Below are 17,833 nucleotides of genomic sequence, written 5' to 3'. Positions count from 1 at the left end.
CAGAAACAGGAAGTAACAGACAGATACAGTGAGGTTGGTGAAGCTGAGCGCTTGGTTGTGCTCAGCATTTAATAAACAAAATAAGAGAATACAAAAACAGGACACGGCGCTTGAGGCCAAAATAAACAGACAAACAAAACGAACTAACACTTAACAAACGGTGCACGGAGACAAACAAACACGGTGAGTACAAAACACTTATTATTATTATTTTCCTTCACTTTATGTTCTCCTTCTCTCTCACCCGTTCTCCACTCTCGAACACCCAACCCCGAGTGAGTCAAACGTGCATCTATATATTCTGTTGTGCTGGGATTCAATTACTAATTAATTATTCACTTGAATCCCAGCACGTGAATTAATTACGTGCAACCTCGTGCTCACATATTAAATACTTTAAATGCACGTGAAGTGATGTGCAATCCCGTGCCTAAATACAATTATACATTTTAAATAACTTGTGCTGCACACACCCATTTATATCCCGTGCAGCCATCTCTATACACCAACATTAACACACACACGCAACATACAACACAGAAATGCACACGGGCGGAGCACATTGCCACAGTCACAAACAGGATTTGCACTGCTGAAGTCTTGTAGACATAATGTACGACTTCTGGGCGTGTTTCCATGCAAAAAAAAAAAAAACTAGTTTTGGTCAATTGTATAGCTTTTTAGTGTGAGAAGATGATTTACCCAACCCTTAAAGTCATACAGTGTTTTAGACGTGGACTTCCTATAGCGTGTGGAATGTGCATGGTACATGCATGATATGCACATAAATAATGACTGTGGAGACAGAGTGATGATTGTGTAAGCATTCTGGTGTTTCAACATTAACTACATACAAAACAGACCAATTACAAACTTGGATAAACTCCATGTATAAGAATCCCCTTGCTACAGCTATTGTCCAAGAGCCATGATGACAGCGTTATCAACATGCAATATACTGTTACAGAAACTGTTTTTACAATGTGAGTTTTGTGTGCTCAAAATAAGAAAACCAGCTGTCTCTGAGACTGGGCTCTCTGGGATTCCACACTTGAGTGGGAGCAGAGAAGACAAATGACTAATCAAATGCAAGGTTAGTTGTGGTGAGAAATGGGCTTCACTCCTTGACCCAGGCTGACACTAACAATGGCAGAGATGCCAAGGGCTGTCTTTCCTTAAGAGTGAGATTTACAGCCCCAAAGTGTGAGATTCAAGGTCAAAGAGTGAGACTTTCCAGGTGTGGTGTTAGGTCATTGCTTATGACAGGGATTCTCATCTTTGGTCCTTGGCGACATCCAATAGTCCAGGTTTTTAATCCAACTAGCACTTAATAGTTTGTTTTAAAATGTACACTGCTTAATATTGCATAAGAAACACTTAAATGTCCTAATTCATACTAAAGTCTAGGACATGTGAGAATTCCATATGCAATGCAAACCAGTGGATTTTAATTAAAACAATTATTTGCTGGTTGGAACAAAAACCTGGATGGATTGGAGATCCCTGAGGACCAGAGTTAAAAACCTCTGGTTTAGTCACACAGTCAGTGGACAGAACAAGACAAATATTAAAACACAAACTGTTTTTATATAAACTTAACAAAAAAGAAAACTGTTTTTTTTTCAATCCAACAATATGTTTATTTTGCATATCACCTTGTCATAGTGATTATCGTTTTATAAAACAGTACAAATATTATTTGATTTGTATATTATTGTTCCTATTACCCGCTAACTTTCGATCAAGTCCTGCTCATTTTTTGGGCAAACTCATTTTCTTTGACAGTCAAATGTTCACACACATGCTAATGCACGAGTCTCACGCCCAATGCGTAAGACTTGACATATCTGCAACGGGCCACGCAAACTCCTTTAAGAAAAACTACACTGCAGTGATTTGTATAAATACGATGACAAAAGTTATGCCTAAGATCCAAGCTTGTTCAAGTTTATCAGAATTGGTTACGTGTAGAATTATATTGATAGGCTCCAGATTCGTCTCCATATATTGACAGATTTTGAAAAAACTTAAAGAATGTCCTGACCAAGTTTATTTGGTTATCCGATTCTCTCAATATGTGTAAAACTGTAAAGTGTGACAGGATGTATAAACATTAAGTATCACCTACTGCACTATATTACTGTTGCATTCCAGGTGGGAATAAGAAAAACCTCAGAGGAAGCATCACTTGTGGTTTGGTCTAACTGTTACAGATCTGGACAGTGGAGAAAGCTCACACCTGGTAGGAGTTGCTGTCCTATGAACTATGAAAAGGCATTAGCCTACTAAATATATTGGGCATTTCAAGCACAGAATAAGGACCAAGTATAATGGGAAGGCTTGTTTTCTGGCTCACCTTAAATAAACTAGCCCAGGCTTTTCAAGCTAGTTTCTCAATAGATCATCTAAGAATTAATCTAAGAAGGCATTGGTGCCATATAACTCCACTCTTTCTAGTGTGTTAGACTGTGTTTTGATAACAATGGACATGACAGAATCTATATAGTTCTATATGTGCAGAATTCAGGAATGTGGTTTCTGACATATGTTAAACTATGTCTAACCTTGGACCAAATAACACAACCTGAGGCAACCTCTTCTCATAGACGGTGACACCTAGATTTTCATGGAACGGCACCATTATATGTAGGGGGCTGCCTTTAATAAAGATGGCTAAGCTTTGTGTATAAATAAAATTAAATTGTAATGAATCCATCTAGTAACATGGACATGCACCACTGTCAGGAAACAGAATTTTTCTCCCTGTTTCTAGATACTTGCTAAAGTTATGACATAGATGTATATGTGTCAAAGGGGTGCAATGCAGATTTCTATATACTGTTGGTTCATGTAAGGTACTGTCACAAAGACGGCCGGAGTGGGTGGCGTCAGACCAGATGCAGGAAATAAACAGACAGAGATTTGGGGTTTGGTGAAGCTGAGCGAATGCTTTCGCTCAGCATTTAATAACAGAACAGAAAATAAAAGGTTTGAAACAGAAACACAAAACAGGACACGGCACTGGTAAACAGGTAGACAAAACGGACAGACACTAACAAACAGGGACGAACAAACACAGTGAGAAACACTTATTATTATTCTTCTTCTTCTTGTTATTATTTTTACCTCCTCTCTCTCCCGTTCTTTCGCCCTGAACACCCAACCCCGACTGAAAAAAACGTGCATCTATATATACTGTTGTGCTGGGATTCAATTACTAATTAATTATTCACTTGAATCCCAGCACGTGAATTAATTCTGTGCAACCCCGTGCTCACATATTACATTTAACCAGCACGTGAAGTGATTTGTGCCCTCCTCGTGCCTAAATATAAATCTACATTTTTAAATACACGTGAAACACAGACCCGTTTATATCCCGTGTACCAATGAATATACACCAACATTAACACACGCACGCAACATACAACACATAACACACAATTGCACACAGGGGCGGGGCACATTGCCACAGGTACACATGAACTTTACTAAAATGGACAAAGAATGAATGTTTTCCATTTTCACTTAATGGAACCTTTAGCATGGCAGCTCTGCTCTGATCACCATACACCAAGCAGAACTCAGTGCAAACAAAACCTTTGATTTAAATATTAAACACATCTTTCTGAAGTGTAACTAAATGCGAAGCAATGCGAATTAAATCGGGAAACAGTTCAGTGTGAAGTACAAAGAAACACTTTAAGAATTGCATTCTAAATAAATGGACCATGTAGAGAAGGTGGTATGCATCTAAAATTGCTTTGTTGTAATTAATGAGGACTTGAGAGCTGAAACGGCATGCTTAAATGGAAAGCTCTGAGAGAAATTACCAGTGTAGTTTTGGGTCTGATGTATTTGGATTCAACAAATCAGTCAAGAATGGCAAAAGACAAATTATAGCAAAGGATGACAAAATCCATGTTAAAGTTCAGGGGAAAAAAGCATGTGCTTTTAAAACTCAAGGGAAATGTAATTTCCACAGACATTTGCCACAGTAAACACACAACTAATAGCATATGGCTATTTCCATGTTCAAATCACTAAGCATCTTTTTTAATATGCATCACTTTTTGTAAAGCTTTTTCATAAGCTGTTTCCCAGCTGTTGGAACTGCTTTGGTTCTCAAGGACAAGATCCACCCTGTCTTACCCTCCAAACAAGGCAGACCTTTAGTTTAAATTTAGGCATCTAAGAAATTGTGACACAACTGATGTATTTTTTTCCACTGGAAAAATGTGGGCTATAGATAATTCATTTGAAAGTGAATGCTGAATAGCTTTGTGCAGTAGGTCATTGGGACAGATGACAGAGGTTTCCCTTTACAAGTGTAATTTACAACTTATAAGACTCTTCTTTTGTCAATTGTGCACATATTTGACCGGAATGAGGGGCCTGCAATTACATCAGAATAAAGATGATATGACTCTTCATGCTCTGGAATGTAATGGCTGTTTCCCCACTAACCACTGCTATCAAGACACCTTTCTCCTGGATTTTCATTTAGCTGCAAAGAGCAGCCAAGGTAGAAGCCATAAACCTGGAAAGACAACCTCACTTAAAATCAAACATTTTTCCAAGAATGAATCAACAGTTTACATATTGTTCTACATTAGAAGCCTCTAGATATTTTGGGCTGCATAAGTACTTTGTGTGCTATCCCTTGGAATTCAAACAATAGCATTCTGAAACAAGACACAGTACCAAGAATACCAAGAATAAATGCGGCTTTGATTAATTCTGTGGTAATGAAAGGCTACCTTTGGGCTGAGGTTTTACACCTACCACTGAATCAAATAAGGCCTTTTTCCATCCAACTTTTAAGCTCGGTAAAACTTATGCGAATAAGAAAATATATGCGACAAACACTATGGAAAACGGTTTGACTTTTAAGAAGTATTTACTCGCATGACAAGCTCGCTCGCTAGAGGTGGTTTTATTTTTTACTCGCAGAGACATTTTATTCGACACTTGCATGGAAACTGTAACGAGTGTATTTCTGGTCCTAGCGCCCTTTGCACCATTCCAGTGACGTCACATTGTTTAATCCGCATGCTCTGATGATAAAAACAAGTTGGCAGACGTGGAGCAAATAAGAAACACACACATATATATATATATATATATATATATATATATATATATATATATATATATATATATATATTAAATGTAAAAGAAATTGACCTTTTTATTTTATTTTAGACTACTGATAAATAGAGTGGTAGAAACTTAATTTCCTAGTGTGTGAGTTGTTTGAATGTGTATTATGTTATTAAACTGTACATTTGAAATCATGAATTTGTTTTCTACGAACAAGCAGTCTGCTCCCTGACTATTTTAGGGAATCCATCTGAATCATATTATACATTAATTCAAATCATATGATGAATACTATCCATATAAGGACTGTATCTCGGGGGTTTCCCCAAATATATTATTATTTATTTCTTAGCAGACGTCCTTATCCAGGGCGACTTACAATCGTAAGCAAATACATTTTAAGTATCATAGTACAAGTAATAATACAATTTGTTAAATGAAAGAACTCTCAGCATTATATTGTATCAATTCAGATCTACGCAATAATAACACAAACTGAGAAATAATGTCAGAATTTGTTAATAGTTTTATTCTTTATTCAGTAATTATTTTCTCCCATTTTAAAAGTGAGCTTTTGATTGCCTGATTTGGCACCACTAGTCTCCTCAAGTCTCCACTGAATGTTTAATTGTCTTTTTTTCTTAAGAGCGCCCATTTTATGTATATATATATATATATATATATATATATATACACACACACACACACACAGTATACACACATATACTTTTTAAATGGCTTTATAATACACCTGTTTTTTTCTTTCTGCTTATGCAGTTTAGTAGTATGCATCCCAGTACTCTGCGGGATGTACATTTTATTGTTAGTTTTGTGAACTGCATATGTGGAACAGGGACAAGGTTCATCGATTTTTTTACTCACTAGACTAGCGAGCGAGTAAAAGAAATTGTATGAAAAATCATCTAGCAAGTACATTTCTTGCGAATAACCTGAAAACGTAGCGAAACATGCAAATTAGGCTATGACATCACGAAACGTCACAGGGAATTCCCTTTGACTCGCTAGAATTGGCAGTGGATGGAAAACCATTTTTCGCCCTTATGTCGCTACTATTTTTGTAGCAATTTTACCGAGTAACTTATAAACTCGCTCGATAAATGGATGGAAAGCGCACTACTGATCCATTATTAAACATGATCTTGATGTAAAAAGATCAATGTTTAACCCTGTTAATCTAGAGCATAATTACTAATTAATAATGCATGGCTTTGATTTCTTTAAAAAAATTACTTTCTTTAATCCTGATATATTATGTTCAATTTATCAGTTATGTGATATATTTTATACACAACATTCCCCTGTTTTTAAACAGCTATGGACTGTGCTGTAAACAAAGTGTAGCAGAAGTGATAGTGTGGCTCAAATTGTCTTTTTTTTTAACAGTTTGCTTCCAGTATGTAACTCTTTTCCTTCAGACCTTTCTATATCAAGTGTCAAAACCTCCATCTGTTTAGTCATATGTGGCTTTTTTCAAGATATGGACATGGCTTTTCCTGTAGGGAATGAACTATTGAAGCTTAGGAAAACCAAGTCAAGTCAAAAGATTGGCTTAAGAAACTAACATTGTTGTTTGTAAAAATAACCTTAAAAACCTGAACTAAGCCCTAACTGTATCTGGGAGGAAAATTTTGGTTCCTACAATAATACAATTACCGGTGTTTTGGGTTTTTCTTTTTGCAATTGCTGATGGAAGCAGATTCCTGCATTGAAATGTGTGAGTTTTTTTCCATGCACTCATTGTTCAGTTAATTTAGTCACCCAGAATGGTTGTGAATAACTAATGCTATTACAAGGATCTGTATGAAATCTCCCTTATTTGAAAGAGAGGTAAACTTAGACCACCTATGATGTGTGAAGAGTTTGTTTGTTTAAGAGAAACTGACTCTTTTGGCACTTTCCTGATTATTTTGTGTGGAGTAACATGGTCAGCAGAAAATGTCACAATTTGTTGGCACTTCCCCATCCAATTACCAATTAAGCAAGAGTGGAAAATGTGATCAATGTTTGACTACCAGCTCTGCAAAGTCAATGTACTAAAAAAAAGAAACCAACATTTTGTCACTTGTAGTTTCCATAAACAATTTTAAAGCATGGAAAGAACTGTAAAAATCATGCTGTAATTATAGATTGCCATTAATAGGTTGTTTAAGGAGCATGATTCAGTGTAGTGAATAAATTATGCAGGCAGGTATAATTATGCATTAAACAGCAATTGCCACAGACTTCAGTTCTATCTTTCTCCCTGCAGGTGTCAACTGCAAACCCATATTTAGTGGAATGATCACATGATGCATGCAAATTATTCAGTTATTTAATGAATTAATGAATAAGCCATGTTTTTGGAATAAAAAGCAAAATGTTTACAGGTATGTTTGATCAGAAAGCAGTTCATTCTCCATTTTACAAGCAACCAACCCGCAAACTGTAGTTACTGTATACTCTGTGATTAAAGCTAGCTTGCTTTATTTACTTTTCTTGTTAAAAAGATACTAACACAACAAGAACCGCATGGTTTGCTGCAAGTTAAGCTCAAGGGCACATTTCTTTAGTCTGCCAAAGAGGAAATGGGGAGAATTGGCAAAATTCTTAAACAGTTATTTAAAACATTAAGGTGTGTTGAAAAGCTCTTTGCATAAGACACAGAACTTATATGAACCAGTCCAGTGAATTTGCCCAGCTCTGAATGGGCAGTTGTTTCTTTGGTTGGTTTTATGACTGACTGATGCATAGACAGTGGTCTTCATCAAAACTACCATTTACAGCTCTCCGCAAGGAGTGCCGTAACACAAACATTAAGCCAGGGATACTGTATTTTTGCTGATAGGACCAACAGCAATTTATCAGTAGAAACATTTGGACTTGTTTATATTGGAGACATGAACAAAGCATGGTTGATGATAATGGACTCACAAATCTTTAACTCGCACTACATTCTTGAAGATTCTGAAACAGTAATGCTCTATAGAAACAGCTGATAAAAGTCGATTGAATACCAAACCTTATTTAATTAATCAAAACATGCAGGCCTAAAAAAAGCATTTGTCAATAGAGCCTATTATATAGTACAGGATGGTTCTAAAACCACTCAGCCATTTTTCCGCTGCTGTTGTGGAAAACTTTTACTGCGGTGAAAGTTGGAAGGTGGAGGCATCCAATGATGATTATGTAACTACAACTACCGGTCCTCCATCACGGAGTTAAAAAACAGCACTAAGCACTCCATGGATGGTCTCCTTCGAAAGGGTTTTCTACAGCAGACATTGAGTGATTGTAAAAAACACCCTGTGCTTTATAGCATCAATCAGTAGTATGACAAAAGAGGACAAATCGAAATGGCACTGGATTGCCACCAGCAACAATATGGGAAGCAGGACAGCTTTAACAACACATCCGGTATTTTCATTCATCAATGAAGTTCCAGCAGAACCAGGTACAGCTGTTTTTGGACCCATTTCAATCCACGAGAAAAAGCTCAGATTCCACAGATGAGCATGATTAAATACAGCCGGATCAAAGTAAGGCAGCTTTGTTTAGGGTACACAAAACAAGAATAAGCTGAAGCAACCTCCTTACAAATAACTTAAAGTGATGTAAATTAAAAAAGTATGTATTTTAAACTTGTAACTTAAAAGTATTTGAGTAGCAGAGCAGTATGTATACCACAGTCCTATGCAATCACTTATATATTAATTTAAATTAAATTAATATGCAAAATATCCTGCATCAGTGCTTAACACACATACATAACAGGAACAGGGTTCTAAAAAATTGCAACAACAACAACAACAAAAAAAAAAAAACAACTGTAAATCTCAATGTGTAACTTTTCTTTTTGGTGATACGCTAGAGGAATGCCACCTTTAAAACCACTGGAATTGGAACCAATCCCAAAAAGCATGATATGAGTTTCCCAAACCAAAAAAGTAGGCATCAATTGTCTGTAAAGCTTTGAACAAATTGTATTTAATGAACATGTGCTATAATGCACTGTTTGCTGGTGTCAGCTCAAAAGTGTCAAAGGAACGGTAAACAAGATATGAATCTGAAACCAAAAAAAAAGGAAAAGAAATTGGTTTGAAAAATTCTGTTTTCAAAATGCACAAGCTAGACTTTTGATGCAGTTAGACCTTTTTTTATTATTTAGTGTGCCCAGTTATATTACCCACGATTTTCTCCTCAATTTGGAATGTCCCATGATTTTTTTCCCCTCACCGCAGCAATTCCCTGCACAGCTCAGGAGACCTGACGGTTCAATGGGCGTCTTCCAATCCCAAGACCGAGCCAGCTTCCTCTTTACACCCAGGAACTCAAGAGTGGATGTCAGCAAGCTACCGACCTCTGGAGGACAAATGTTAGACCTGCAGGTGTCCGCCTTTGAGCTCACTGGGCCACTGGCAATTAGGGTTCACTGTAGCCCAATGAGGAGAAACAATCCCTGCCGTTTTTGCCTCCTTAACCCATGGGAGCGCCAGAGCCAATGTGACGCTTCCTTTGGAATCCCCAACGAAGACCGGCCACTTCGCACAGCCAGGACGTGAACCTGCACTGTATGACTTGCCCTGAACACCACGCGGCTGTGCATGAGCCACTTGGGGACCCCCTTTTTGAAACTAATTTAACCCATTTATTAAATGATAGTAAGTATAGACTGCCAAACACAGAAAAACAGAAATGTCCACCTGTCACTATAGTTTTTTTTAATAAAGAATTACATTCTTCATTGCCTCTGATTTAATGTGGTTTTAAATAAAAAAAGAACACTTTTATGAAGGGTTTGGTGGTTCATGGTGAAGCTAAACCCATTCAAGTCTAATCTAAGTTAGGCATGTCAAAGGGATAAGGAACTGATGAAAGAAGCCCACCAAATGCCTTATTTCAATTGCAAGAGGACACATTCTTTCCACACAAAAGAATTTCTTTTCATTCATGTCTCAGGATTTAAGTTTTTCACTTTGAAAAGATGGGCTTTTGTTTGTCTAATCTGTAAATCTGTTTCCTTTTTTTTGTTTACTCGTCTGATGTAATTCTTGCAGAAAATGGTATTTTCTTTTTAGTAGCTCATTTTGTTTGAAGTCTACAATGTGTCAAATTTCTAAACTGTCTAGGTGCTTAACAGAAATATAGTGTTTTAGTTCTTATTTTTAGGAGAACATTTCACTATTTTATATTGAATTGTGGTCTGTTTTAGTTCAGAGTATACAATTATCAAGAACCAATTCAGAACAATAATTGAATACGTTATTTTGTTAGATTTATGCCATTAGAACTGTTTCATTCTTTTCAGAAAATGTTATTTTTAATTTGCAAGGATAGGGCTCTGGGTGTGTCACAGATACCAGTATATACTTTAGTATACTGTAGTACTATTGAGTATACTATTCAGTGTACAATTTAGCTGAACAGCAGTTACATTGATCAATGTGAATATAATATACTTACTAGAATACAAAGTACCATCCAGACAAAAGGATGTAATTGGTTCCAATGTTAATTTGTTACAGCTAAATGTGGGATGTTTTCATTCACTCGTTGTTTTTTAAAATAAATAACCATGAAAAGACCTCCCTTCAATTAGGCAATGACTGAGCTGACTGTCTGTAGTGCCAATGAGTTATCCATTCTGGTACACTGCACATTAGGTATCACACTAACAATCACTTTGTATCCTTCTAAATAAAGTGTTGTATACACCAGAAGTCTTTTTTTTACAATTAAGGGACAGCACACTGACTGGTCAAATTACTAAAAAAAATCTAGCTAAAACCTCTAAACTATGCTGCAGAATAAGGTGATAATAGCAGTGCTCTCAAACTACTGTAACTCTGAAAATGTTTTCTCTGCACATACAGTGGCTCTCAAAAGTATTCACCCCCCGTGGACTTTTCCACATTTTATTGTGTTACAACATGGAATCAAAATGGATTTAATTAGGAGTTTTTGCCACTGATCAACACAAAAAAGTCCATAATGTCAAAGTGAAAAATAAAATCTACAAATTGTTCTAAATTAATTACAAATACAAAACAGAAAATAATTGATTGCATAAGTATTCACCCCCTTTGCTATGACACACCTAAATAAGCTCTGGTGCAACCAATTGTCTTTAGAAGTCACATAATTAGTTGAATGGAGTCCACCTGTGTGCAATTAAGGTGTTTCACATGATTTCAGGTTAAATACACCTGTCTCTGGGAGGCCCCACAGTTGGTTAGTACATTTCCTAACAAAAACTACATCATGAAGACGAAGAAACATTCAAAGCAAATCCGGAATAAGGTTCTTCAAAAGCACCAATATAAGAACATTTCCAAGGCATTGAATATCCCTCGGAGCACAGTAAAGTCCATTATTAAGAAATGGAGAGAGAATATGGCACAACTGTGAATCTGTCTAGAACAGGCCGTCCTCAAAAACTGAGTATCCGGGCGAGAAGGGCACTAGTCAGGGAACCCACCAAGAGGCCTATGGCAACTCTAAAGGAGTTCCACGGCTGAGCTGGGAGACACTGTGCATACGGCAACAATAGCCCGGGTGCTTCACAAAACTGGCCTTTATGGGAGCGTTGCAAAAAAACTCACATCAAATCTCGGCTAGAGTTTGCCAGAAGGCATGTGGGAGACTGAGACCAAGTGGAAGAAGAATCTATGGTCTGATGAGACCAAAATAGAGCTTTTTGGCCTCAATGCTAAGCGCTATGTTTGGCGCACGCCTAACACCGCACATCATCCTGAGAACACCATCCCTACCGTGAAGCATGGTGGTAGCAGCATCATGCTATGGGGATGCTTCTCTGCGTCAGGGCCTGGAAAGCTCATGAAGATAGAGGGCAAAATGGATGCAGCAAAGTACAGAGAAATCCTGGAGGAAAACCTGCTGAAGTCTGCAAGAGACCTGGGACTTGGGAGAAGATTCATCTTCCAGCAGGACAATGACCCCAAACATACAGCCAAAGCCACACTGGAGTGGCTTAAAAACAAAAAGGTCAATGTCCTGGAGTGGCCCAGTCAAAGCCCGGACCTCAATCCAATTGAGAATATGTGGAAAGAGTCGAAAATTGCTGTTCACCAAAGGTCCCCATCCAACTTGACGGAGCTTGAGCAATTTTGCAAAGAAGAATGGGCAAAAATTGCAGTGTCCAGATGTGCAAAGCTGGTAGAGACTTATCCAAATAGACTCATGGCTGTAACTGCTGCCAAAGGTGCCTCTACCAAATATTGACTCAAGAGGGTGAATACTTATGCAATCAATTATTTTCTGTTTTGTATTTGTAATTAATTTAGAACAATTTGTAGATTTTATTTTTCACTTTGACATTATGGACTTTTTTGTGTTGATCAGTGGCAAAAACTCCTAATTAAATCCATTTTGATTCCATGTTGTAACACAATAAAATGTGGAAAAGTCCAAGGGGGTGAATACTTTTGAGAGCCACTGTAATTAGTCAAATGTTCATTTTCACTCATACCCTATTCATTCTGAAGTTCAAGTTTTCCTTTTGTATCTGTGTATTTAATCTCTGTGGCTTCTCAATTGATTAAGTTTACTCAAAAGTGTGCAGCTGCAACATGTAGGTTTTTATACTGGCTTTCTTCTTATCCAGGTCATTGACATAAATGAGCCGAAAATACAATAAAAACTAATAGGCTCAACTGTAATCTTTGAGAGAGAAGTAAGAATGGTACCTGGAGTTAAAAAAATGGAAAGGAAAATGTTTTTTTCGGTCAACAGGAGTTATCTTATAAACAGTGAAAATATGGTGAAAATTTATCCACGGCGGATCACTAAAAGAAAAATATCCTTCGTCCCTGACAAAAAGAGGTTTTTTTTTGTTTAAGTAATTATATAGCAGTCAAGATAAACTCCAACATCAGGGAATGGTAAGGGACAATCAAATACCAATCCTCCAGTGAAAACTTCCCACTCAATGAGGCAGGCTGGCAAAGAAAAACCCTTGGTAACACATTGCACATAACCCAACATCAAACAAGTTTCTGTATTTTAACTTGGTCAAAAAAAAAATCCAATTAAGGCATATTTATAAAACATAACATGTTTAACCGTCCTTGCTTTCGATTTTAAAGGGTTTGTCTTTATGCTACTCCATCCCATGTGCTACAGTTCGATTAACTGCTGGGCATGTTTAATATAGCTCTTCCAAGGCTAGAAATAAGTAAACTTTTTTAACCCATCCAAATCTTGAGGGTGTTTTCTTGGTCTTCGTGCCCTGGTTTTAGAGGAACAGTCAAATTAACTCACCTTTAAAAGTCTGGCATTTATTGAACCTCTTAAAAAACTCTTTCAAGGTTATTTAATGTATTGGAATAAATATTGTTTTTTTTACTGGACAAATATTTAGCTTTCAAGAAAACTGCCAACCCTCAAGAAAACTGGCAATCCAGTTAACCCATCCAAATCTTGAGGGTGTTTTCTTGGTCTTCGTGCCCTGGTTTTAGAGGAACAGTCAAATTAACTCACCTTTAGAAGTCTGGCATTTATTGAACCTCTTAAAAAACTCTTTCAAGGTTATTTAATGTATTGGAATAAATATTGTTTTTTTTACTGGACAAATATTTAGCTTTCAAGAAAACTGCCAACCCTCAAGAAAACTGGCAATCCAGTTTTTCATTTTGTAGAACCTTTGTGTATTTCGGGGGGCTGGAGCTGGGGCTCTTCCCCTGTGTCATCCTGCTATAATACCTGTCAGTCACCCTATTTAAACTGTATCCAGCTCCCTAATTCTTGTCTTGCTTTTCAGTTTCTTCCATCTTCCCTTCCTCCTCCACTTTGCTGCATGTCCTATGCAACGGTCCCCTCTAGGTCAAGTGAAGCTAACTTCCCAACCTTAGAGGCCTACAACATTGTCTCACCCTCTGAGAGGAAGGTTCTCGCTGGTCAGAGGGGACCCCAGGCCTAAAAACTAACTACATTTTGTTTTCCTTTCTCCTGCTTAAATCTATTCATTTGCACCCATGCCAGTCTCCCCTTTGGAGTGCAAAGCTTGCTCCCAACTTTCAAGCTAGTCATTGACTCGGTTTCGAAGGTGGCTCTTACAGCTGGGGGGGGGGGGGACGGGGACCCCTGGCCTTCTTTATGTGTTTATTTCTTTATTCTCTTTTCCAGTGCTTTTGTTCTCCCTGCATAGATTGCGAGGCTCTCCATGCGGCCTCGGAGCTTCAGCCGAGCCTGACCTCCCTCAATTAGACATCTCAGTAAGCTAGGGAGACCTTAGTTTCCACTTGGGGGAAGTTAATCGCTTCCCAGCCTTGGAGGTCGATCGGTTTGGCCTCACCTCAGCGAGGGCGGTTCTCCGAGTAGTCAGGGGGAAACCCCTATTGTTGCTAAAGTCGCAAGCACTTAGTCTTTATTTTACTAGTCCCGTTTCGCAGTCCTGGTTCCTGCCTCCTGAGTTATTGTATATGTTACATTTACTGTGTCTAATGTTGCATATGATATCCTGGTAGTATAATCTACCACAAGGGTGGGCAACTCCAGTCTTGGAGGGCTATTCTACTCCAAGTTTAATAAGTATAATGGGCTTGAATGGATCTAAAGAAAATTACTGCTGGGGATTGCTTAAGCTGGTTGAGCTCAATAGCGGAATGTTTATGTCAACATCCGACTAAGAGATGTATACAGAGAACAAATATTTACTTTTGTAGACTTTGGCTCCATATTTTTTCCATCACACAGAAAGAGTGGCTTTACTTATCTCTATGAGAAAATGCACTGTCCTGAAGACATACTCTATTTTAAACTGACCACCCTGAAAAAGGAGACAGAGGTCTCAGGGGAATGAGAAAATTACAAAATTACATTGTGTTTGACATTGTGGCAAATTCATTAAAATCTTTCCACCTAGTGAGTTATAATTATGCATGGTCAGATCAATTCTATAAGTAGTGAACCATGGTCTTAGATGTTTAATATACATACCGAGCAAAATGATGATAGAATAAATGAGTCAATCTCTCAGGATGTTACAAGGCTAAATATAAAATGCTATAATGTAAATGTTTTTCTAATATAATAATATAAAACAAACAAACAACACAAATCACTAAATAAATAACCCTTTCATCATTTAATCATTTATTTATAGTACTAATAAATTGAGGCTTTGCTCTTTCATTCTTTTGAATGTTAGTCCATTGCTGGTGTCAGCATGACAAGAACCAACCTTAGTAGTGAACAAGAGAGGTGGGGGGGGGGGGGGGTCACGTTGAAATGACCCCTTGAGCTCTTGAAAGTACATCAGTAGTACTGCTCACTGACAGCGGATAATGCGCCCTCAGGTGAACTTCCCTCCAGAGTACTTTCTGACAACCTCACACATTGAAACGAAACATGAAGCACAGCTCATGACTGCAATAACCCATATGATGAGGGCAGAGTATGATCTGTCCTGTACCAAAGACCCAATGTCTAACAACCTTTATGCATCATACAAGAGCTTTGAAAAAAAGCCCACATGAAGCTGATTTGGTGACAAGAAAACGTCTACAGTACTTCCTTTAAGTATTTTATACTGACAAGTAAAGGAAAGTCTGCCAGACTGTGCTGACTACATGAGTTCCGTTTTACAGACAATGTTCAATGCCATATAAGGTACCGGTAAGCGTTAATTACAGTTATTTGCCAGCATGGCAAATAATTAAGCTTTCGATGACGGAATGTACTTTTTTCAGAGTCGCTATGGAAAACCATTACATATGGTTCATTCATTTGTTTGACCAATCTCCACTGCACCCAAGCAAGTGATCGATTAGTCTATCGAGTTTAAATATAGACGCATTAATTTTACTACAAGAATGCGTAATCCTGATCTGGTTAGAGATGCTAAGAAATGTAACTCGCCTACATATAAATTGGGATTTTTCAAGCATTTTCTTTCAAAATCTCCAGAACGACAGGTTCAATGGTTTTTAGTAATTTCTAAAGAGAGATCCCCAAAAAAGATGGTTTTGTTGCTGAAGTGTTTTGTGTAACTATTTCCATTACCACGTTTTATTTTTAAACGACAGACATTCAAAGAAAAAAAGCCATGGATAATATTTCTCGAATATGTTCCACAGATGGGTATTATTAATCTTATATATTTTCAACATTGAGCCAATAATATCTCTCTTCCAACTATTTCAAGCAAAATCAACAATCAACAACAAAAAGTAAACTTTTTGTTTTAACTGATTTCCATACTGAATATTATCATGCTTTGTTTCTCTGCAAACAAACAAAACTTCCTATGTATTATATTTGTCATCAGCATTCTTTACCCACATCATTTGACATTACGCTGCAGCCAGTGACTATACCCTACGCGTTCTATATTTTCTTCGCCAAATGGGTAATTAGCAAATTGCATATATCTTTTTTACGTACAAACTTGTCATGAAAAGGGTTTGACTGAGAAGACATAAAAACAATTATCAGGTCATACCTTCCATAACCTGAGCTGCTGTGGAAAGATGGCAGTGCCAGAGCAAAAGCAAACCCAGAGGCCACCGACAGAGCCTGTTGGAGAGAAAGAGAAGATGTAACAGTGCCCAATATAAAGCGGGGAAAGTCGTGTAAGTGTAAAATAAATTATATGCTACTTACCCCGAAGTCATTTTAAATTACTGATAGCAAAAGCTTGAGTAAAAAGTTTTCTTGTGCATATGTGCTTGTGGTGAGAGTTGGACCCCTCTCTCTCTCCCTCTCCCTCCTGCCTGCCTGCAGTTCAAAATTAAACAAAGGCAGCTCTTAGTCCTTCAGTGACTCAACCAGCCCTCAAACACTGAAACCCGACTCCTCTATTCCTCCAGCAGACCACCGCCTTAAACTAGCCTGCTCTCCCACCTAACTACAGCAACGACCCCGATCACCCCAACCCCATCTGCGCTATCTTAACCCACTATGCGACTTAAGACTTTGAAGAGCAGTACAGAAATGTCAAACTGGCGTGAAAAAAAAATGCTGCACTCTTTCAACCACTGTGTCATGTCACAACTTAAACTCCCATTTTAAATACTTCTATATTTTATATATTTATGTCATATATCCAGAATTAGGGGAAATAGTGTAGTAACGGAAGGGTTCTAGGATGTTTTTATTTTTATTTTTTTAATGCGCTGATGTGCATAGACGTTATTTCAGATAGGATAACTGACCAGGTTTCTTTATTACCTGTCCCTTGTGTATTAATTTATATATTGTTCAATCATTAAAGTACAATATTTGCTAACTTATAATTTATGTATTACAAAGCATGCAGTTACATGGTTTGATGCGAAGACGGAATTTTCGTTTTTCTACATACTGAATTGTACGTTTTTTGTCTGTAGCTTGGACTACTACAGCATATAGGGAAAAAAAAAATCGATAGGCAATATAGATAGGAATGCATATGGCACCGTTTACAGCACTCTCTTGTTAATGTTTCAAAGGTCAAGTGAACAGGTTTGTATGCCCCTCACCCCATAGACAGGCACTTTGATAACTGATGCGCGAACTTAACTCATTTAATAAAATCAATTACATTGTAATTATTATTACATTTTATTTCATTGTTTTAATGTATTCACATGAATCAAGTTATGAAAATACAGTACTTTTATTGCAGAATATTGTTAAGACTTTTAAATATATACTCTACAGGTCTGGTGTTCAGGGGCGTCATCTGCTATGGGGCAGGGGGGCAGTTGCCTCCCCCAGACCTTGGTTTGAAGAG

General features: G+C 37.5%; 1 protein-coding gene across 1 annotated transcript in view; it reads right to left on the bottom strand.

The window, feature by feature from the left end:
- LOC117394468 (collagen alpha-1(XV) chain-like) overlaps positions 1 to 17,833 on the bottom strand; it is a 145,619-nt gene that overhangs the window by 85,107 nt on the left and 42,679 nt on the right. Inside the window, exons 2-3 of the mRNA XM_059014358.1 lie at positions 16,723 to 16,836; positions 16,562 to 16,635 (exon numbers count right to left, since the gene is read on the bottom strand). Of these exons, the coding sequence (XP_058870341.1) occupies positions 16,562 to 16,635; positions 16,723 to 16,733 (85 nt within the window). The 5' untranslated portion in view covers positions 16,734 to 16,836. The remainder of the gene's footprint in view (positions 1 to 16,561; positions 16,636 to 16,722; positions 16,837 to 17,833) is intronic.

The sequence above is a fragment of the Acipenser ruthenus genome, chromosome 3, assembly GCF_902713425.1.
Source record: "Acipenser ruthenus chromosome 3, fAciRut3.2 maternal haplotype, whole genome shotgun sequence".
Taxonomy (NCBI): domain Eukaryota; kingdom Metazoa; phylum Chordata; class Actinopteri; order Acipenseriformes; family Acipenseridae; genus Acipenser; species Acipenser ruthenus.
The sequence above is the reverse complement of the archived record's forward strand: the minus strand, read 5'-3'. Positions and strand labels throughout refer to the sequence as shown.